This window comes from Danio rerio, chromosome 18, assembly GCF_052040795.2.
Source record: "Danio rerio strain M-AB ecotype USA chromosome 18, GRCz13ab, whole genome shotgun sequence".
Lineage (NCBI taxonomy): Eukaryota > Metazoa > Chordata > Actinopteri > Cypriniformes > Danionidae > Danio > Danio rerio.
Window position 1 is genome coordinate 9,506,997 of NC_141038.1, and position 23,130 is coordinate 9,530,126.

Genomic DNA, 23,130 nt, shown 5'->3' on the forward strand with positions numbered 1-23,130 from the left:
TGTTTGAGAGCTACGTAAGATTTTGCAGCACGATGTTTCCTGTGGGCAGAACACAGATACTGTAGCGGATCGACTGCAGCTCAAAATCACAATAAGAAATCATTGCCTTCAAGCGAAACACGAGCGTTCAGTCAATACCATATCGACGCATGTTCTTTCAGCTCTTTTAAGATTTTATTGCCAAAATATAAACGCAAAATAATGTGACTTTTATTCGTTTTATTCCTAAGAGTATTACCAATTATTGTTAATAATACATTTATTTTATATATTTGTTATTTAGTATAGTTAGTAGGCTAAAAAGTATCATGCTGCTATATTTTTGACAGGCTTCTGCTTTATTATTATACACTTGTGATCCTGGACTACAAAATCAGTCTCATGTTAAATCTGTTACTTTTGCTAATAGCCAATACATGGGTCAAAGTTATAGATTTATAAATGTCAAAATCCTAAGGATATTACATAAGGATCATGTTGCCTTTATTTTCTTTTGTTATTATACAAAATTAATAATTTATAAGTAGGCTAATGCACATAAGAACATCGTTTAGTCAATTTTAAAGTTGAATGTTTCCATATTTAGATCAGTTTGAACACTCAGAATCCAGATATTCAAATTGTTGACTGTGCAAAAGTGCAACCCTGGTTTGCACTTCTTGCCATGTGCCCTTAATTATAATTGTAATTATAAATATATATATTTTTTACCTATATTTTTTAGATAAATTTTGATTAATTGTCTTTATAATATTATCTGTTATGCACAGTCTGAGAGTAACACAATTTCGATTCTCTGTGCAGTGCATCCGGAAAGTTTTCATAATGTTTCACTTTTTCAACATATTTATATGTTACAGTCTTATTCCAAAATGGATTTAATAAAATTTCCTCAAAATTCTACACACAATATCTCATAATGACAATGTGAAAAATAATATTTTTTGAAATTGTTGCAAATTTATTAAAAATAAAAAAGCTGAAAAATCACATGTACAGAAGTAATCACAGCCTTTGCTCAATACTTTGTTGATGCACCTTTGGCAGCAATTACAGCCTCAAGTCTTTTTGAATATGATGCCACAAGCTTGGCACACCTGTCTTTGGGAGTTTTTGCCCATTCCTCTTTGCTGTACCTCTCAAGCTCTATCAGGTTGGATTGGAAGCGACAGTGTACAGCCATTTTAAGATCTCTCCAGAGATGTTTAATATGATTTAGGTCTGGGCTCTGGCTGGGCCACTCAAGGACATTCACAGAGCTGTTGTGAAGCCACTTCATTGATATTTTGGCTGTGTGCTTTGGGTCATTGGCCTGCTGGAAAATGACCCATCGCTCCAGTCAAGAGCAATCTGAAGCATGTTTTCATTCAGGATGTCTCTGTACATTGCTGCATTCATCTTTCCCTCTATCCTGACTAGTCTTCCAGTTCCTGCTGCTGAAAAACATCCCCACAGCATGATGCTGCCACCACCATGCTTCACTGCAGGGATGGTATTAGCCTGGGGAAGAGCGGTGCCTGGTTTTCTCCAAACATAACACCTGGCATTCACTCCAAAGAGTTCAATTCTAGTCTCATCAGACCAGAGAATTTTGTTTCTTATGGTCTGAGAGTCCTTCAGATGCCTTTTGGCAAATTCCAGGCGGGGGGTGGCTTCCGTTTGGCCACTCTACCATACCGGCCTGATTGGTGGATTGCTGCACAGATGGCTGTCCTTCTGTAAGGTTCTCCTCTCTCCACAGAAGAATGATAGCACTCAGCCAGAGTGACCATCGGGTTATTAATCACCTCCCCAACTAAGGTCCTTCTCCTTTGATCACTCAGCTTAAATGGCCGGCCAGGAAGTCCTGGTGGTTCCAAACATCTTCCACTTACGGATGATGGAGGCCACTGTGCTCATTGGAACTTTCAGAGCAGCAGAAATTTGTTCTGTAATCTTCCCCAGCCTTGTGCCTCGAGACAACCCTGTCTCAATGGTCTACAGGCGATTCCTTTGTCTTCATACTTGGTTTGTGTTTTGTATGCACTGTCAACACTGGGACATTATATAGACAAGTGTATGCCTTTTCAAGTCATGTCTAATCAACTGAATTTACCGTGGTGAAATCCAAATAAGCTGCTGAAACATCTCAAGAATGATCAGTGGAGACAGAGAGTACCTGAGCTCAATTTAGAGCTACATGGCAAAGGCTGTGAATACTTAATTACTTTTTATTTTTAATAAATTTGCTACAATTTCAACAAATTTTTTTTCACATTGTCATTATGGGGTATTGTGTGTAGAATGTTGAGGAAATAAATGAATTTAATCCATTTTGGAATAAGGCAACATTAAAAAAATGTGGGAAAAGTGAATCGCTGTGAATACTTTCCAGATGCACTGTATGTCCTGTATGTGGTTGAATTGACAATAAAGCTGACTTAGACTAGTTGTAACTCAGCAAAATATTGTCCTATCCTAAAAAGTATACATTATTGGGAATATTATTTATTCAGTTTTCTGGTGATGTATAGATCTCAATTGAAAAACACACAAATGTTTGAATTTGTGGTCCAGGGTCACATATTTTCTAATAACAATAAATACAGTTAAGGAAATCATTCAGTTTTGATAGCTAAGTACAGATTTTTGATGCATCATTGCAGTTCTCAGTGGGCAACTAAAGTTGTTACTGTTAAAGTTTAACAAAAATTTTATTGCAACAATTTGTTAATTTGAATAAATTATGCAAATTTAAGACATGACTAGCAATATTATCAAGCACATCATATTTCCTCATATAAAAAACAAACAAACAAACAAATAAATAAATAAATAAATAAATAAATAAATAAATAAATAAATAAATAAATAAATAAATAAATAAATAAATAAACAAACAAATAAATAAATAAATAAATAAATAAATAAATAAATAAATAACTGCTTATATGTAAAAATGAAAGCAGGGGTTTGGGTCTTTAACTCTGGTTCGGAGGAGCTGTTCAGTTTTTGGTGCTGAAAGCGTTTTTCACAGGAGGGCAAATAGCGGCCATACTGGTGGAAGTAGGTAATGCAGGGAACACGGTGTGCCGTCATGAAGGTCTTTTTAGGTCGTGGGCTTTTCTGCATGGACAAAATATTTGCTCACCAATGTCAAGGTCACCGTGAGTGTGTGCTTGTATATGTGTAAAGCCAATATGGACAAAGACAGAGAGTGTGAAGGATTCAGTGCTATAAAACTACTTTCAAAGGTTTTAATTTCAGCTTTACTGCTGTAAGTGTTGATCACAATAAATGCTATATGCAATTTTATCTTTAATTTAATAGTCAAGTATATATCAGAACAACTTTTTTCTTAACTTTGTGAATGATCTTATTATTGAATTATTACTAATTTGCCTCAAGGCATAATTAGCTTTTGGTTTTACTAACAAACTAAAACAAAATGAATGGATGAATGGATGAAGGAATGAATGAATGAATGAATGAATGAATGAATGAACCAACGAATGAACGAACGAATGAATTTAAAAGCTAGAAGCTGTGGTGATTGTGTTTTTGTTATTACATAAAAAAAATGAAACAAAATTACACTTAGCAAACATTGTTACGCTGACAAACAAAAACTATACCAATTAGGGCACAAACTAACACACTGAGGAATAACTTCTACCCAAGAGCAGTAGCCTGTATTTATTTATTTTAGTTTATTTGTTCTTTATGTCTTATTGTGTCTATAAGCTGCCAAATTTCATTGTACAACACTACAATGGCGATAAAGTTCTAATTCTACTAACTTGAGGCTAACTAAAAGCCATAAAATGCAAAATATACACAAATATGAATAAAACAATCTAACAATTCCCACTTTGCAATAAATAAAATTTAAATGTATGAATATTGCATTATTAAACAGGCCTATTTTTTTCTAAATGCTTCTAAAACGTTTTAAAAACATTTAAAGTGTAATTACGCCATTATAAATAACATCTTTAAAGTATATAGTAAACATAGTTCAGTTACTCATTAGTAGATCTTACCGTAACACTAATTCAACACACTACTGTAATACAGTTTGCTAACTTGACTACATTTCCCACCTCTCATTGTAGTCGTCTTAGAACTGACCAATCATAGGTCTGAATTCATGGGGGCGGTACTCAAATTTGGTTGTGTGACGCATTCTCCAAAACTGATTGGTTAAAATAACTGCCAATCATCTAAAGACGATCCGCAATGACAACGCTAGCGGTTACTTGACTAGGAAGTAGTAGAAGTTGTAGTGCGAAGATGTTTAATTAACAGCCTTCAGGATTTCTTAATACGTCGTAGCCGGTCATGTGGAAACATAGCATTATTTTTTGGATACGTTTAATCGACCGGTAGTTTCTCTCTCGCCTTAAACGTTGTTCTGTATTCGCGGGCATATGTTTCATTGTGCGCTAGTGATAGCGGTAACTTACATGTGCGTTAATTCATGCTCGTTTAATGCTGCTTCTGGGGCGTGTCGGAGCACTTCGTTATAGCGGTTCCGTTCTCTCACTTTCTTTAATACACATTGGATTTCTAGCGCGTAAGATTATGAATTCTGGCCAGACAGTGAAGTGCTTGAGTGATACAGCTGGAAATGTGGGCATACGCGTAAAGGATGACGCGGATTCGGACAGACTCGTTGGTGGAGACTCGCTGATGGTGGCGGAAGAAAGACACCCGAGATCGGCCAGTCCCAGAGGCACAAACGGGGATGATGACTCCGAAGCGGAGTCCCACCAGGACGGGCGTAACGTGGATGTGGACCCGGATACCAGGAGGAGGGCGTTCAGCTGGTGCCGTGACTTTCTGTCCGGGTCATGGAAAGTTATAACGGAGCATGACTTCCAGATTAAAATAGTCAGGTAACTTTTCAGTAAATATCATACAGTTATTTAGTGTTAAATGCTGCTAGATCTGGGAGTTGTCTGGTTTCTACTCTGCACAATGTATTTGTGAATAAATAAATGAGTCAAATGTTACAGTAAAGATTATACTTTAAAAGAAGTATACATTTTATGATCATTTGCTACATAATTTGATCTCACTTTAAAAATGGCAATGACTCTATTTTTTTTCCCATCAAATTAAATTGACAAATTATATTATTTATCAGCATATATATACACGATTACACCCCATTTAAAAAATGAATATTTTTATCCATTTCTCAGTGAGTATGGGTAATATATATTGTTCCATTTGAACAAAACAGATTTAATAAACATATATTTATTAAAATAATATTTTAGGCACACAATATTTTTAGAAATAGAAAGATAATACATTAAAATTTATGTGAAATATTGCAAAAAAAAAATGTTTCTCTTGATTTTTGCTATTTAAAAATAATAATTATTTAATATTTTTCCCTAGCATATAAATTTGGGTTATTAGTTTTTGAAACATTATTGTACGTTATTTTGTTAGATTACCTCCAGATTTGACTTCAGTACTGAATAAACTAATGTATATGCACAAATATAATATTGTAAAGCATCCTAAAGAAAATATTAATTTTAATTGAAAGATTTGTGGGGGGTGTACACACACACACACACACACACACACACACACACACACACACACACACACATGAAGTTGAAATCAGAATTATTAGCCCCTGTTTGATTTTTTGTTCTTTTTCCTTTATTAAATATTTCCCAAATCATGTTTAACAAAGCAAGGAAATTTTCACAGTATGTCTGATAATATTTTTTTCTTCTGGACAAAGTCTTATTTGTTTTATTTTGGCTAGAGTAAAAGTAGTTTTAAATTTTTAAAAACTATTTTACGGTGAAAATTCTTAGCCCCTTTAAGCTATATTTTTTCCGATAGTCTAGAGAACAAATCATCGTTACACAATAACTTGCCTAATTACACTACCTGCCTAGTTGACCAAATTAACCTGGTTAAGCCTTTAAACGTCACTTTAAACTGTATAGAAGTGTCTTAAAAATATCTGGTGAAATAATTTTTACTGTCATCACAGCAATGATAAAATAAATCAGTTATTATAAATGAGTTATTAAAACTATTAGAAATGTGTTAAAAGAATCTGCTCTCTGTTAAACAGAAATTGGGGAAAAAAATAAAACGGGGGGCTAAGAATTCAGGGGACTAATAATTCTGACTTCAACTATATATATATATATATATATATATATATATATATATGTGTGTGTGTGTGTGTGTGTGTGTGTGTGTGTGTGTGTGTGTATATGTGTGTATGAGTAAAGTGTCTTCTGACCTGTACTTGAGATATATACAGAAGTCATGATGATACTACTTTTTTATTGAATTTTAAATTAGTAAAAACTTATTCCTGATAAAGGAGACACTGAGGGCTTTGAAAGCAAAGTATAAAGATTTAAAATGACAATTAATTAGTATTTATTTGTTAGCTGCACCATTATCTTCATTTTAAATGTCATCAAATCATTCTCGTCTTAAATATGCCTGACAGAATATACTGGCATATAAACTTTTGTCACACTATTGAGTATCTTCTGTAAATAATGGTAAAAATGTGTAATAATCATTATGTTTTGTTAAGAAACATAATGAATCAACAATTTGTATTAAAACTTTTTACCACCATGTTTAGAAACTCCATGCTTGACCTCTTTGTTCAGTCCAGTGGATCTTGAAGGTTGTTATATGAGCAACTGATATTATTATCTCGAGGACTTTAGCCGTACACTTTTCTTTTTTTTTTACATTGCTTAAAAATTGACTTTCAATGTAGGTTAATCAAAGTTATTTTGTATTGTTAACAAGCTGCTTTGTAATGATAAAAATTGTGAAAAGCAATATACAAGTAAACGTGAATTATTCTCTATTTTTCTTTATTACCATGAAATCTCCCTCAGTTGTAATCCATGACTAGAAATCGCTCTATAATGTATCTGCAGTGGAGGACTCAGTAACCTGCTGTACATGTGCAGTTTACCAGATGATGTTAAGCCGGCCGGGGTTGAACCTCGAAGAGTTCTGCTCCGTATCTATGGGGCCATTTTACAGGTAGGCCACGCTGACATCATCATAAGTCAAGTAGACCAAAAATCCTGCTGTGAAAATATATAAGCTGATAAGAGTCTGTATATTGAACGAGATGTTTATTGCCCAGCGTTGTTTTTCATTGATCTTATATAACTAATGGCTATCTAATCATGCTATGGGTGTTTGCTCAAAGGCATTAGTCTCTCTATGTTCAAACACACAGGGCGTGGATTCACTTGTTTTGGAAAGTGTGATGTTTGCCATTTTAGCAGAGAGAGAGTTGGGCCCGCGTCTCTATGGCATTTTCCCAGAGGGTCGTCTGGAGCAGTATTTGCCCGTGAGTCAAAAATCTAAGATACTACATGCATGTTGTAAAGTTAAAGTTTCAACACAGCTACACTCGAATAATGCAGTCATGCCACAAGTTTTAGATGAAACACTGCACATTCAGCCCCTTTCTGCAAGTACACAGTCCAGTCAAATTAATGTAACCAACACCTACTTTCAACGTCAGCCAGAAATGGTCTGGGGAATGTTTTCATGGCATGCCCTGGGTGCACTCATCATTGTGGAAGGCACAATGGATCAATGGAAGTATGTTTCTGTCCTTGTGGACCATGTCCATTTCTACATACCTACATGTTTTTTCCTCAACATAAGGGTATCTTCCAACAGGACAATGCATTACAGGTTTAAGTGCATGATTCATAGAGCACCAGGATGAGTTTACAGCACTCATCTGGCCCTCAAACACACCAGACTTGAACCCAATTGAGAATCTGTGGGACCACCTTGATCAGATTGTCTTTGCCTTGGATCCTCAACCATGTAAACTGGTTGACATGGCTTTTACATCCCTATGAATGACCTTCCAAAACCTCATTGACTCTCTTCCTGCCCATCTTACAGCATTCTGTGCTACGAATGCTGGTTATTTTGGCTTTTGACAGGTGGTCACATTAATGTGACTAGACTCTATATAATGTAAGGGTGTTACATTATATAGACCCCCCTTAACTAGGGTTGTAACAATATACCGGTATGACGGTTTACCACGATTTGAACGTGCACGATTATCATACCATGAACAATTGCATATCAACGGTTTTAACCCTTAAAGACCGAGACAGCCGCCCGCGGCTAAAAATAAGTATTGCTCTTAAATGTTTAATAACTTTTGATCCGCTGATCCGATTCATACAATTCAAAGATTGGCATAAAGAAGAGAATCTCAGCTTTCCAGTGCTGCATCACATAACATTCGCGGACTTTCAGAGGCTCCGGAATCAGTGCGGTTACGTCATCAACATTTGACAACGCTGATTTGACAAAGAAACGCTCGTCACTGTGTCTCCGGACAAATCAGACATGATACATTGATGCATTATCCCTCCTCCATGCCCAGATTGGTTCAAACTCGCTATATCACAACCAATAAGCATAGGTTTCGCTTTTGTTTGTGGACCAAGCTTTTTGAACAACACGGAATGAGAGAAAGGCATACATTTATGCGCGGCTAAATAAAGCGCAAAAAAAAAAGTTTGGCATGAAATAATTCTCATACTAAGTACTTTTGCATGCACAGCAGCACAGAAACATGACAAAACAGTGACACAGCAAAGACGAAGTGCTGCTCTTGCTGTTTTTAAAAGACGCAAATGAAGATGCAGCGGTTTGTCAGTCTGCATTGCAGACAACCATATCGAAATCCATATTCATAGACAACCATATCCATGCTGGCACATAAAACCTGAGGATGTTCCATATTGAATCTAGTTTCGTTATGTAACTATTTATAGTATAGTAAATATTTATATCTATTTTTTACTGAGGATTTGCACCATGTTTATTTGGACTTTATTTGGACTTTGACACATTATTTATTATTTTCTTATTTTTATTTGTTCATTGTAAGTGGTGTTGTTTATAGTAACTAAAAATATATTATTTGGAAAAAGTCAAATTTGCTTCACTGTTCTATTATTTTGTAACATTTGTAACATACCGTATACCGCGAAACCGTCAAACCGTGGTATTGTTTTAGACGATTATCATACCGTGAAAAATTCATACCGTTACAACCCTACCCTTAACTGAATACTGTACTGTAGTCCACCATTGTTGCTTTTCTTTTAGTCAAGTATTCACTCATGTCTATGTAGAACTGAACACACAATACGCATACAGATTTGCATAATCATTTTCACATAATAGCAAAGACTAGGGCTGTGTGTTTAATTAAAATCAATTCGCAGTTTGAAACGTTGCGATTAGCTAATGGAAAGAGGCTGCGAATTATATGTTACTTATCTTCCCCCACCCAGAGAAAATGCAAGACTGCCATCTGTGTGTGACAGTTTTACTAGCCAATTGAGTGAGCACACTTTCGTTCTACCCAATCAAAATTGTGAAACTGAACTATGAGGAACATCCACAAACAGGAAAGTGCGGACAAGTGGGATGATGGCGTCTGCCACTACAAAAGCATTGATAAGCGAACAGTGTTGCCAGATTGAAATAGTTTTTTGTGGGTAAAAAATGGCCTAGGCGGGTAGTGAAAAATTGGACAGTTTTGCAACGGCGTGCCCGCCAGCCCCGGCCTTCATTTATAAACCTGTTATGATCTCCCAAAGAGATACCATAACCCCTGTTCTTCACGTACAAAATACAAAAACATACAACAGTCGTGATCTCTCAATAAGACCTCGGGTTTTAGGTTTTGGGCTGGAGTCACTCTGCTACATCTGGCAACACTGTAAAGGAATAATATCAAAGAAAAACAGGACGTCTGTAATATGGGAATATCTTGGTTTCAAAGTCACAGACACTGAATAAAACCAGGTAATTTGTAAGAGCTGTCGTAGAATTCTTGCCAATGCCACGAGGAAATACAACAACCAGCACCTAAAAAAGCACCACAGATGGCTATATGAGGAGTATCTTGCTAAAAAGTCAACTAAAAGTATTGCCAGTGACACTCAATCTAGTAGCAAGCAAAGTACAATTTCAGAGTTGTTTGCTAATATTACTTAATATCTTTTCAGTTCAGTGACTACAAAATTAAATCGCAAATCAAATCAAAATCACAATATCGGTCAAGAAATCATTATTATTTTTTATTTTTTTCCCCAAATCACAAAGCCCTAGCAGAGACCCCCCTCCCCACCAATGCATGCATGCATGAAAAGTTTTCTGTTTCTAAGTGAAAATGATGCAATATCTGCCCCTCTTCTACAGAGCAATCGTTTGCGTACAGAGCAGCTGTCATACTCTCAGATCTCAGCCGAAATAGCCAGTAAGATGGCACGATTCCATGGCATGGAGATGCCATTTAACAAGGAGCCCAAATGGCTGTTTGGAACCATTGACAGGTAAATGTCATCAGTTTACCTAAAACCCTATGGTTATGTCAACACACATAACCTTCCTGCTTTTTACGGTCTAAGGTGATATGTGTTATTCTTAAATGCATGCATCTATCCTAGATAAATATGTGGATTAATAATATTATTATTAATAAAAATAAAATAATAGTCTGAAAAGATAAGAGCTAATGTGATCTGGAAAATACAGACATTTTGATGACACAGAAATCAGTTTCATAATACTTTCAAACAAATAATAGAATTTTAAAATGGCTGATTGGAACTTTTGACAGGTAATTGTCTTATAAATGTCTTCAATTTACCTAAAAACCCCATGGTTATGTTAACACGCATAACCTTCCTTTTCTAATACAAGGTCAAAGGTGATTCTTCAATGCATGCATTTATCCTAGATAAATATGTAGATTAATCATCATAATATTATTTTTAATAATAATAATAAAATTAATCTATAATCTATAGGGATCTATGTGACCATTGTGGGTGCACACATTCTGAAATCAATGCTCAAACAATATATTGTGCAGCCCTAGTTTGTAGTTCTTTACTAGTCCATATTTAATTAGCTGTATTACAATTATAAATGAGACTAACACTCTTGTGTAGATCTTAAATTTCTTCTTAATGGTCTATAAAATGTCTTTAAAAGCTTTCTATTTGATATGGTGAAACATGCATAAACCCTGAAAATGGGTTTATAATAATTTACTGAAAAAGATATTACTAGTCGATAAAACATAGAAAGACAGTCTGAACTAGTTTAATCTGGAAAATAGACATTTTGATGACACTTAATTTAGGAAGTCATCCACGATCTTCTAAAATTATATTTGAACGAAATAAAGAGGAAATTTTTTTGGTGTGTGTGTGTGTGTTTTAATAGGCTTCAGTATTTAAATGACTGTTTGCGTTTGTCCTTCTAAACAGGTATATGGATCAAGTTAAGACATTGAAATTTGTGCGTGAAGCTCACATCAAGAAATTCAACAAGCTGATGAAGTATGATCTTCCTGCAGAACTGGAAAGTCTGAGGTGAGAGAGATATGTGCAGTGCATAAAAGAAACTGAAAGGATATTTGGAAAACATGCCGCCGTCACAGATCAAGTACTCAATATATTCAGTTTTCTCTATGTAAACAACACTGTTCAAAGTTTTGGGGTCAGCAAGATTTTTTCAGGACTGCATTTATTTGATATAATATATTTAATTTATTAAATATATTAAACAATTTGCAAAGGCAGATTTTTAGGTGCCATTACAAGTGGTGTAAAGTAACAAAATACAAATACTTACGCTACTATAATTGAGTAGTTTTTTCAGAAATTGTAATTTACCAAGCAGTTTTAAAAATTTATACTTTTACTTTTGCTTGAGTGCATTTTTAGTGCAGTAATGGTACTTTTACTCCACTACTTTCCTTCAACCTGCAGTCACTGTTGTTTCTTGTCTATGGGGATTGGCTGAGTAGAAAAATCAGTTTTGTGATTCCTGTTCAATCAAATCCCTCATAGAAGGTAAATCTCATCATAATGAACTCCCTCAAGACATGGGCAATATATAATTGCAGCAAACTGTTTGTAAGCATTAAAAAATGTTCAAGATGTCCAAAATCTTTACACTTATCGACCCGGAGACTGTTTTCAACATGTCACTGATAAAAAGATGACGGATATTTACTTTAAAGGGCCATGAAACCCCCTCGTTTCAGCAGGGTGTTTTCACACCTCTACTATGGAAAAAGTCAGAAAAGTGGGCGTGTCCAGCTCTGTTTAGGGGGGTGTGTCGGAGGAAGAAAAGAGGCTTGGTGTGTGAGTGTCTATTTGGGTGCGCTGAATTTTAGAGTCAAAACACACAACCACAGCGGACAATGTGACTGTGTTTACATGGACATCTGTTGTCGAATTATTTGCCAAATTATTAAATGGTGGACTTTAACTGCAGTTTGGCTCTTTCATTCAGGGAATTCATTCATGTCCCTCCCGACAAACGAGATATTTGATTCGAGGAGCTGCTCTAAGCGTGTATTTTTCATGCAATGTTTGATACCGCACGGTGAATGAGAGAAAAAAAAACTCAGCATTTCCCGGAAACTTAGATGCACACGGCAGGTAGCGTCAGAAAGCAGCGTGTGTTATTCCGGTCACAAAATCCAACACGAGGTTATAGTTTGGTTGTAACTGTTAGTGCTAACTTGTTTACACTGGTGCAATAGTTTGTTTGATACGAATAAAATACAAACTGAATAAACAAAGAGCACTGGTTGCTCACTTACCAAATCTGTAGAGACAGGACAATCACCAGCAACTAGAGCCGCGTCTTTATTTAGAGGAGACCACAAGCGAATCCAGATCTCAGCGTTTGCAGATGAGAACAGCTCTCAGGTGAACAATAATCCTCCTTAGACACGTAAGTTATTGTTGTCAAGCGTCGCGTACACTGTTAATCCACACGTGAGTCTGCGCTCTCACAGAGAGAAAATGAAAACAAAACTTAACGGCAGCAAACAATAAAAGCAACACTTCACGCTTGTTTTGCCAACACAACATGGCGTCTCTGCCGTCTACACTCTGACAGCAATGAATATTAATGAAGTTGCACAATAGAGCACGCTGATTGGTTTGAACCAAGCCTTACTCATGCATTAATGCATCACACTGTAAGACGTAATAAGACTCACTCTGGCACAGACGCCCAGTCTGCACGCTGGAATACAACGCTATTATGTCATGGTCGTGACGCAGCTTCAAAAATTAGTTTCAAACCGGAAATACGAATTTGCTTGAAATAACGCAAAAACAACCAATTTACACTTTTTAGTGAAATATAGGTGTCCTAATAGTGTTTTTAGCAGTGTGGGACACATATACGACTGTCAACAGCTCAAAAAATGTGTTTTGGTGTTTCGTGACCCTTTAAGTTCCCCGAAATGGCCTAAACACTCAGCAAGCACTGGCGTTGTACCTCAACGTCAGTAGGGTTTTTGCATTTTGTTTGGAAACAAACATTGGGTTGATGTCAGAACACAACCGATGTCAATGTCCAACTTAAAATCAACCAAATATCAACATCTGATGATGTTAAAGCTTGTCTATTAGATGTTGGATTTTGGTTGCCATCCCTGATGAATAATATTTGACCATACCATACTTGAAACCGTATTTGACGTCAATATGACATTGGTTTAAGATGTTAGCTAGACGTTGGATTTTGGTCACTTTCCAACACAACCTGAATTGAATTTTGGTCACCTGACGTCAAGACCTAAATCTAACCTAATATTAACGTCTTATGCACTACAGAATGTTACGTTTACACACATCCACAAATTAGATGTAAATGCATCAGCTTTTTACAGCGTAATACTCATACTACTTTGAGTAATATTTACAATAGGTATGTTTACTTGCACTGTGTTTTTAGGCAAGTCTTGGTACTTTTACTTGAGTATGATTTTTCAGTACTCTGTCCGCAGCTAGCCATTACTTTAGTCTGTAGGTCTCATGATCCTTTAGAAGTTGTTCTAATATGTCAATTTGCTTCTCAAGAGATCTTGATTATCATTGCTAAAAAATGTTGTGCTATGTAATATATCTGGAAACTGAAACATTTTCTTTCTTGTTTCGTTAATAAACAGAAAGTTCAGCATTAATGTCAGATAAAAACCTTTTGTAACATGATGTACTGTCACCTAAGAACTTTAAGGTTCTGTCTGACATTTTTGTCAAAATTGAGTTATTGACATATTCTTATTAAATTACAACTAATTTAAATATCATTTAATTGATAATTGTTTTTAAACATTTCAACAATTACAACAGACATTTGATCTGTCAAGTACCCATTTTTTTATATTTACAAGCTCACAGTTCTGCCCAGAAGAATTTTATATCATTTCCTATTGAACCACCAACTTCCCTGATAGAAACCTTTTTTTCTACAGAACCCATTTATGAAAGGAGGAATTTCAATTATATATAATAAATTATCTGAGTTAGAAAGTGATGTTTCATTAAAGCATCTCAAAATGGCATGGGAAGAGGATCTCGGAGCAGAAATTGGAAATTGGCTATGGGAGGCAGCACAGGAACAAGTTTGTTCTAGTTCTGTGTGTATCAGGCATGGTTTAATACAATTTAAGATTCTGCACCGGCTCCACTTGTCTAAATTAAAGCTCTCTAAGATGTTCCCTGCCGTAGACCCACTGTGTGACAGATGCAATCAAACCCTTGCATTGTTTGGTCGTATGTTTTGAAGTTGTTCTAAAATTGTTGATTGTTGGATTTCAGTTGTTTAATTTATATCAGAAGTGTTGGGAAAACACATATACCCTGAGCCTATTTTAGCTATGTTTGGTGTCAGCGATGATGCAGATTTATCTAATAATCAACGTACAGTGATTACATTTATAACCCTTTTGGCACGTAAATTGATTTGACTAAATTGGAAAGGAAAAGATCCTCCACGGTGCTCCACATTAATAAAGGATGTCATGTCCTGTCTGCAACTTGAAAAGCTAAGGTTTTCCCTAAAAAATAAAACAAAGAATTTCCGTGTAATATGGAATCCATTTATTGAGTACTTTAACAAGAGAGCAGTGATTGAACCCTTGTAAATACACCTCAAATACCCCCCTTATTTAATTCTTTTATTTTAATTTAATTTTTTTACTTTTTTCTCTCCTCTTCTTTCTATTTTTTTGCCCCTTCCCCCCACTTTTCTGTGTTTTTTAGATCTCATACATATAAGCTTAACATGATGTTACAACTTTGTGCGTAAAAGAAAAAAGTACACATCATTGGCTGCCTGTGCAATTCAGAATTGATTTTAAAGTGCTTTTATTGGTTTATAAATCCCTCCATAATCTAGCCCCATCCTATCTCTCAGAGCTGCTTCATCTTTACACTCCTGTGAGATCTCTTAGGTCAAGTGAGCAGAATCTTCTTTCAGTTCCACAGTCTAGGCTGAAACATAGAGGGGACAGAGCTTTCTCTGTGGCAGGTCCTCGGTTGTGGAACCCCTTGCCCCCTGAGATTAGAAAGGCTCCAACATTATCCATTTTTAAATCGCTTCTTAAAACGTACCTTTTAAGCTTGGCTCTTTAAGATTATTTTAATAGTTTATTCTACCACTATTTTTAAAAAATATATTTACAAATGTTTCTCTTGCCTTATTTCTATGCTTTTATATTGTCTTTTTATTTCTTTTTACCTTGTCTAATGTACAGCACTTTGGTCAGTCTTGTGACTGCTTTTAAATGTGCTTTATAAATAAATGAACTTGAACATTATGAGATTTTTTTTTTTTTAAGTTGTTTACATTTTAAGTCTTTTTATTTAAAAAACAAATGTTACACACATACTGTTTGCTATACGGACCGCAAAAACTTTGAAGCTCAATATCTTAAAATCATTCAGAAGGCAGATAAAACCTTATAATTCCAAGGTGTAGATATGTCTTTATTATAACTTTTGATTATGCAACATTGCAAAATAAAAGAAAAAAAAAAATCTTAGAACTTTTTTTTTTTAACCTGTTCCAATAAGCTAATGAAAAGTAGTGTATGTGTATTTGCATGTTAACACCCTTAATCCAGTTCCAGGCATCAGTGATTTACACACTTACAGGAAGCTGCATTCTGCACATACTCAGCCTGCTTGGTCAATCACACACATGATTGTGTAACACTTCTCTGAATGAAATGCTTTCGCGTGTGTGTGTTCTGTTCCTGTTCTTTCTATTCAATGTGCTTTTATACAATCATTTTAAAAGCAGCTTGATAAAACCAATATAATGAAGTAAGACATTATCTGTTTTTGGTCAGGTCACTGCTGGCAGCTACCCCCTCTCCTGTGGTGTTCTGCCATAATGACGTTCAGGAAGGTACAAGATCTCATTCACACATGCATGCCAGCCTGATCTGGTTATCTGATATGGGTCTGCCAGTCAGTTGTGTTGTACCATTATGCAACACATCTGCCCTTTCACCTATAAAACCATACTCTGTTCTGCAGGGAACATTCTCATGTTGGACGGCCGGGAGAATTCAGCTGACAAGCTAATGCTTATCGATTTTGAATACAGCAGCTATAATTACAGGTAAAACTGCAGTATGTGCATACATGTGAATAGGGGTGATGCAAACAATAGCAGGATTTCCACTGGATCTTAATGTAAAACAATTCATAATCAAAAAGGTATTATATAAATAGTGGTAAACAGGTCTTAATTGTCCTATAATATCCTGTATCTCTATCTATTAATACTCATTTTTTTATTTGGTTGTAGTTCTTTCTTAGCCCATATTTAATTAGCTGTATTACGATTACAAGTGAGACAAACTTTCTTGTGTAGATCTTAAAAAATCTTTCTTAATGGTCTATAAAATGTCTTTAAAAGCCTCATCCTTGATATGGTAAGACATGCATAAACCCTGATAATATAGATTCAGTGGTACTAGGTGGTTGTAATCCTATGCCCTCATTTAAATTAAGGTTATTGGCACCTCTGGAAAATGTCAATAGCATTTCTTCAGTTTAAGATGCGTGCAGCTTGGATAACCTAAACTTTTATTTTGCCCCCTAAATGCAGAGGCTTTGATTTTGGGAATCATTTTTGTGAATGGATTTATGACTACACATATGACCAGTGGCCTTTCTATAAGGCAAAGGTGGAAAATTATCCTAACAGAGAACAGCAGGTGAGTCACAACCACCTACACTTACTCAGCCTATCATTATTATTCTTAATATTATGGCAGAATACACACACACACACACACACACACACAAATGTATATATAGATCAAATCTATAGAACGATACTGTCAAGTAATTATCTACATGAATAAAATATCACAGGGTGAAATGTAAAATGAGGAAATCAAAGACTATCCTGTATTGGCAAGTAAACATGTATATATGAAACATAAAAAAAAAAATCTAATTTTAAGTTATTTTTGTCCCTTTTATACTGGAGGAGATGGATACAAATTTCCTAAAACATATACATTATTATTAAATTAAATCTGCACAAGCAGCCTAGCATCAGCACAAATTATATATATATATATATATATATATATATATATATATATATATATATATATATATATATATACTTTGAGCATTATTTGGATTGTTTTTTGTTTAACCCGTGGATATGTATGTGTTGTACACATACACTCGCCGGCCACTTTATTAGGTACACCTTACTAGTACAGGTAGACCCTCTTTTGCCTTTAGAACTGCCTTAATTATTTGTGGCATAGATTCAACAAGATACTGGAAATATTTCTCAGAGATTTTGGTCCATATTGGCATGATAGCATCACAGTTTCTGCAGATTTGTCGGCTGCACATCAATGATGCAAATCCCCCATTCCACCACATCCCAAAGGTGCTCTTGGATTGAGTTCTGGTGACTGTGGAGGCCATTTGAGTACAGTGAACGCATTGTCATTTTCAAGAAACCAGTCTGAGATCCAGTTATGCTGCTGGAAGTAGCCATCAGAAGATGGGTACACTGTGGTCTTAAAGGGATGGACATGATCAGCAACAATACTCAGGTAGGCTGTGGCATTGACACGAAGCTCAATTGGTACTAATAGGCCCAAAGTGTGCCAAGAAAATATCCCCCACACCATTACACCACCAGCCTGAACCATTGGATGGATCCATGCTTTCATGTTGTTGACGCCAAATTCTGACCCTACCATACGAATGTCGCAGTAGAAATCGAGACTCATCAGACCAGGCAATGTTTTTCCAATCTTATAATGTCTAATTTTAGTGAGCCTGTGTAAATTGTAGCCTCAGTTTCCTGTTCTTAGCTGACAGGATTGGCACCCGGTGTGGTCTTCTGCTGCTGTAGCCCATCTGCCTCAAGTTTGGTCATGTTGTGCATTCAGAGATGCTCTTCTGCAGACCTTAGTTGTAACGAGTGGTTATTTGAGTTACTGTTGCTTTTCTATCAGCTGGAACCAGTCTGGCCATTCTCTTCTGACATCAACAAGGCATTTGCACCCACAAAACAGCCGGTCACTGGATATTTTCTCTTTTTCGGACCATTCTATATAAACCCTAGAGATGGTTGTGCATGAAAATCCCAGTAGATAAGCAATTTCTGAAATACTCAAACCAGCACGTCTGGCACCAACAACCATGCCACGTTTTAAATCCTTTTAAAATCACCTTTTTTTCCCATTCTGATGCTCTGTTTGAACTGCAGCAGATCGTCTTGACTATGTCTACATGCCTAAATTCATCGAGTTTCTGCCATGTGATTGGCTGATTAGAAATTTGCACGGTGAGCAGTTGGACAGGTGTACCTAATAAAGTGGCCGGTGAGTAACTAGTGCAGCTGTCATTTGGTAAAACTGACATCTAGTGGAAAGTTTTAGAACTGACGTGACACAAAAAGTGTGTCAAAGGTTAACCCAGTAACTCTTCCATAGAGGTCAGCCTGACTGACACAAGGTTAACATTTAACAGTGTAATATGTTTTTGCCTTAATGTTTATATAATTGGCGCAATATTTATTTAATTGACACAATATTTGATTTTAAGATTTCAATCCTGATGTGAAGTCATTGGAAAGTCTTTTAAGATATCTGATATCTAGATTTAACAAAAAAAAAAAAACATGTTATATTTGTTTAGTTACATTTTATCAGACACTATCTGTCAGAAAAAGGGGGTGTTTCACCAGCAGACCAGGCCAGGATAGAAGAGGACATGATCATCGAAGCTAACCGGTAGGAATCGTGTTTACTATTAGACTTTTGTTGACATAACATGGGAAGAACATTTGCTGAATTTTCACCTCTACCTAGTAACCTTTCTCTCTGTTTCTCTTTTTATCTCTCGAACTCGCATGCACACAAACAGGTTTGCCCTTGCGTCTCATTTCCTCTGGGGTTTATGGTCCATTATTCAAGCTAAGCTCTCCAAAATCGAGTTTGGATACATGGTAATCTTCTAAACACTGTATCATTACACACACAACCTCAAATTTCTTATACTGTACTAAAAATTACAATGAAATTACCTGAAACACAAATCAAATTTATTGCATATTATTGACCCGTGATTAAATGTGATTACACTAATTTTAATTCAAATTATTTTTAAAGTGAATTAATTAATCTAAAAAGATAACATTTTTAAAAAAGTAAAATATTAATATTTAATTTTTAAAAGTGATGTTACTTTACGCGTTACTCAGAAAAATGTTATTATTAAACAGCTTGCGTTGCTTGTAATGCGTCACCCTTAACACTGAAAATAGTAAAAGTTTATAATAATTTAGCAGAATCCTATCTTTGTAGAACTTTCTGACCCCAGAGTTATACATGTTATATTTACAGATTAATAAATGTTTACAGCAGTGTGTTTGCTGCTTTGGGCTGGGCAATTAATCGAAATGTAATGGAAATCGACATTCTAAATCAATAGTCGATCTAATTTTCCTGGTCATTTTTTTTCAGTTGCTTACCCTACTGAGTGTGGAGTCACGTGACCCCGCTCTGTCTGTTACTTTTGTCTTACTTTGCACTACATTGACGATGATTGGATGCTGTGCCAGACATGCCTCAAGACGACATATTTTCCATTACATTAAAATTCATATTTTAATTAAAAATTTTTTTTTTACAGAAGATACAAGAAATGCATGGTTTAAAATAATATGTACAGGATATACAAGAGTTATTTTATTTAGAAGAGATGCTGCTTATTTTCTACTTCTAATAAGAAAAACACTGAAAATAATAAATAATATTTATTTTCATTTTTTCACAAAAAAAAAAAAGAGTGTTCGTTTTAGGCAACATATGTTTAAAATTCAGTTGTTTAACGTTGATGTTCAATAAATAATCATAGATAGTAGATAGTGTGTGTGTGTGTGTTTCCTTCAATTACAGTATTTTCAAATCAATTAATGCACCCTTTATTCAAAGATCTCTCTCTTGTGATATGTGAGCACATTTACTCAACAAAACCTGTCTGGGAACTGTGAGGACAAAAAAAATAAATAAAATTAAATAATCGTTCATTAAATCACAATCGAGTTAAAATTTTCAATTAATTGAAATTTAGATTTTAGCCCAGCCCTCCCGCTACTTTTGTAATTTTTCTTATTAGTAAAAAAAAATCACTTCGTCCCTTTTTATTATTATAAGTCAAAAAGGCAGCTAGCTCTCTGCAACTCTCACATGGTCGCCCACTGAAGCTAAGCAGGGCTGCGCCCGGTCAGTACCTGGATGGGAGACCACTTGGGAAAGCTAGGTTGCTGCCGGAAGTGGTGTTAGTGAGGCCAGCAGGGGGTGCTCAACCTGCGGTCTGTGTGGGTCCTAATGCCCCAGTATAGTGACGGGGACTCTATACTTCTCAGTAAGCGCCGTCTTTCGGATGAGACGTTAAACCGAGGTCCCGACTCTCTGTGGTCGTTAAAAATCCCAGGATGTCCTTCGAAAAAGAGTAGGGGTTTAACCCCGGCATCCTGGCCAAATCTGCCCACTGGCCTCTGTCCATCATGGCCTCCTAAACCTCCCCATATCATGATTGGCATATCATCACTCTGTCTCCTCTCCACGAATCAGCTGGTGTGTGGTGTGCGGTCTGGCGCAAAATGGCTGCCGTCGCGTCATCCAGGTGGATGCTGCACACTGGTGGTGGATGAGGAGATTCCCCCCCCATTGTGTAAAGCGCTTTGAGTGCCCAGAAAAGCGCTATATAAATGTAACGAATTATTATTATTATTATTATTTAAAAAATTATAAATATATATACACTGTCCATTGAGACATTCCCCTTTTGCTTTTCTTCGATGTGTTCAAATTAATCAATGCATTCTTTCATTGAATGTGGGATTCAACTACATTAATTTAGCAATTTTTTAAAAGGCTAATTCTTAAAAATAAAAAGTAATTCATTGTTTTGAAAAGTAACTCAAAGATCATTACTTGTTTTTTTTTTTTTAAAGTGATATGTTACTTTACTCAATACTTAATAAAGTAATATTAATACATAACTTGCATTACTTGTAATGCATTACCCCAACACTGGTTATGTATACAGTACATGTTCATCACTGAAACAACAGGCCTTGACAACTAACTTCTTCTTTAACTAACTATCTATTCCTTTCTGTTTTTCCTTAAGGATTATGCACAGCACAGGTTCGACACCTATTTCAAACAGAAGAAGCTCATTTCCTAAAATTGCACGTAGAGTGTGGACTTCAGGATCTCCTGTTGCAACACATAGTTTAGACGTGGATTTTGTTTTATTATTATTTTTTAACTATTTAAGAGAGGGCACAGTACAAAATGAATATGACTGAAGAATGGTTGACCTAACCTGAGATCTTAGGTCTACAATGTTTTATAGGGCTCTTCCCTAATAAAAAATGACAAATTTGCAATTCTTGATTGCAATCTTAATATAATTCATTTACTGCTTGAACCTATACGAGAAAAACTGTAAAATGTATTTTATTTATAATTATAATAGCTGCTTTGTTTTTTACCTTATCCTACACGTGTGGTCAACTGTTAATTATCAGTTAATATCTATTGATTCTATTAAGAATCAGCCTGCCCTTCATCGATTCTGTGTAAAACCACAGGGTCCAAATAATATCTCTGCATTTTAATGTCCTTGTTTCATTTACTACCTTTGTCAATATTTGTTTGTTTATTTATGTTTGTTTATTCTGTCATTCTGAGGAAAAAATGGAGGATGGGAAACTATTCATCCTCCCCCAGAGTTGGGAAGAACTACTTACAACTATCATGTTGCATCCATATATCTACAAACTGTGAAATGTATTGCACCCATTTTTTTAAGCTCAGGATTTCCATGTTAATTTGTTTCAGAATGGCACATGAACTACTGTTTCTTCGTCTTGAAATGATATGGCTGTTTTTCATTTAGCAATTGTAAAAAATATTGAGCTTTGCCTTTTTGCATTTTCCTTAGGATTTGACCAATCTCTGCTCTGCCATATTGATATGTAGCAATAACTATCTCTACAACCGTCTTGTATTAATTGTACATGCACATCATTTCTTGAGGTTAAACTTGGCTGTATGTACTGACAAAATGCATCTGTCACATTTCTAAATATGAAGAAGTGCTAAAGTTTTCCTTTGTTTGAATTGTTTTATGCTTATTTTAATATCTGTTTTATTTGTCCAAAGCAAGTGTAGTTTGTTTAGTTCAACAAAATGTAAAATTAATTTCTACATGAACTAAATACAGCGAATGGGTGGGATCATCACGTTCAAAAATACTTACAGTACTTTAAAGAAATCAAATTGAGAGCATCTGACGTGTGATGCTCTTGTATTTGTCTGTGCCGAATAAACACTGAGGAGTGTTTTGGGGTCAGCCACTCTAACAAGCACCCAGCCTCATATTCTTAATATGATGTTGAAATGGTGTAGTTAGAACTAATGTTTATGATTTCTGAAACTGTTTTGGCTAATTCAGGTTGTACTCTATACTTCTCTCTGGTTTATTTCTGTTTGTTCACTGACTGAAAGCATCCGATATTTTTGATCATTAAAAAATTAACAACAACAAAAATCAAGCTGATGTATAAATGTCATCTTTGAAATGATTTCTGTTTATGTGTGTTTGATGGTTGACGTCTAGGAATAACCCAAAACTAGACTAGTCATCAAATAGATAGATTAGATGGAGTTAAAATGTGTAGTTATTCATTTCT

At 35.4% G+C, this 23,130-nt stretch overlaps 1 protein-coding gene across 9 annotated transcripts; it reads left to right on the forward strand.

Annotated features, from left to right (window-relative positions):
* The first annotated feature begins 4,210 nt into the window (after positions 1-4,210).
* chkb (choline kinase beta) lies at positions 4,211-22,988 on the forward strand. 9 transcript variants are annotated; one of them, XR_015514368.1, is made up of 12 exons: positions 4,211-4,877; positions 6,927-7,035; positions 7,238-7,351; positions 10,252-10,385; positions 11,328-11,432; positions 16,223-16,281; positions 16,413-16,497; positions 16,990-17,098; positions 17,743-17,965; positions 18,628-19,153; positions 19,287-19,368; positions 21,561-22,546. XR_015514368.1 is itself a non-coding variant. In NM_001100012.2 (11 exons), exons 1-11 carry the CDS (start codon positions 4,471-4,473, stop codon positions 21,615-21,617), a joined length of 1,356 nt encoding a protein of 451 aa, NP_001093482.1. The 9 variants fall into 9 exon arrangements, 1 of the variants encoding a protein (NP_001093482.1); XR_015514367.1 differs by having other exon boundaries at positions 17,743-19,153; positions 21,561-22,988; XR_015514371.1 differs by having other exon boundaries at positions 17,797-19,153; positions 21,561-22,988.
* Positions 22,989-23,130: the final 142 nt, after the last annotated feature.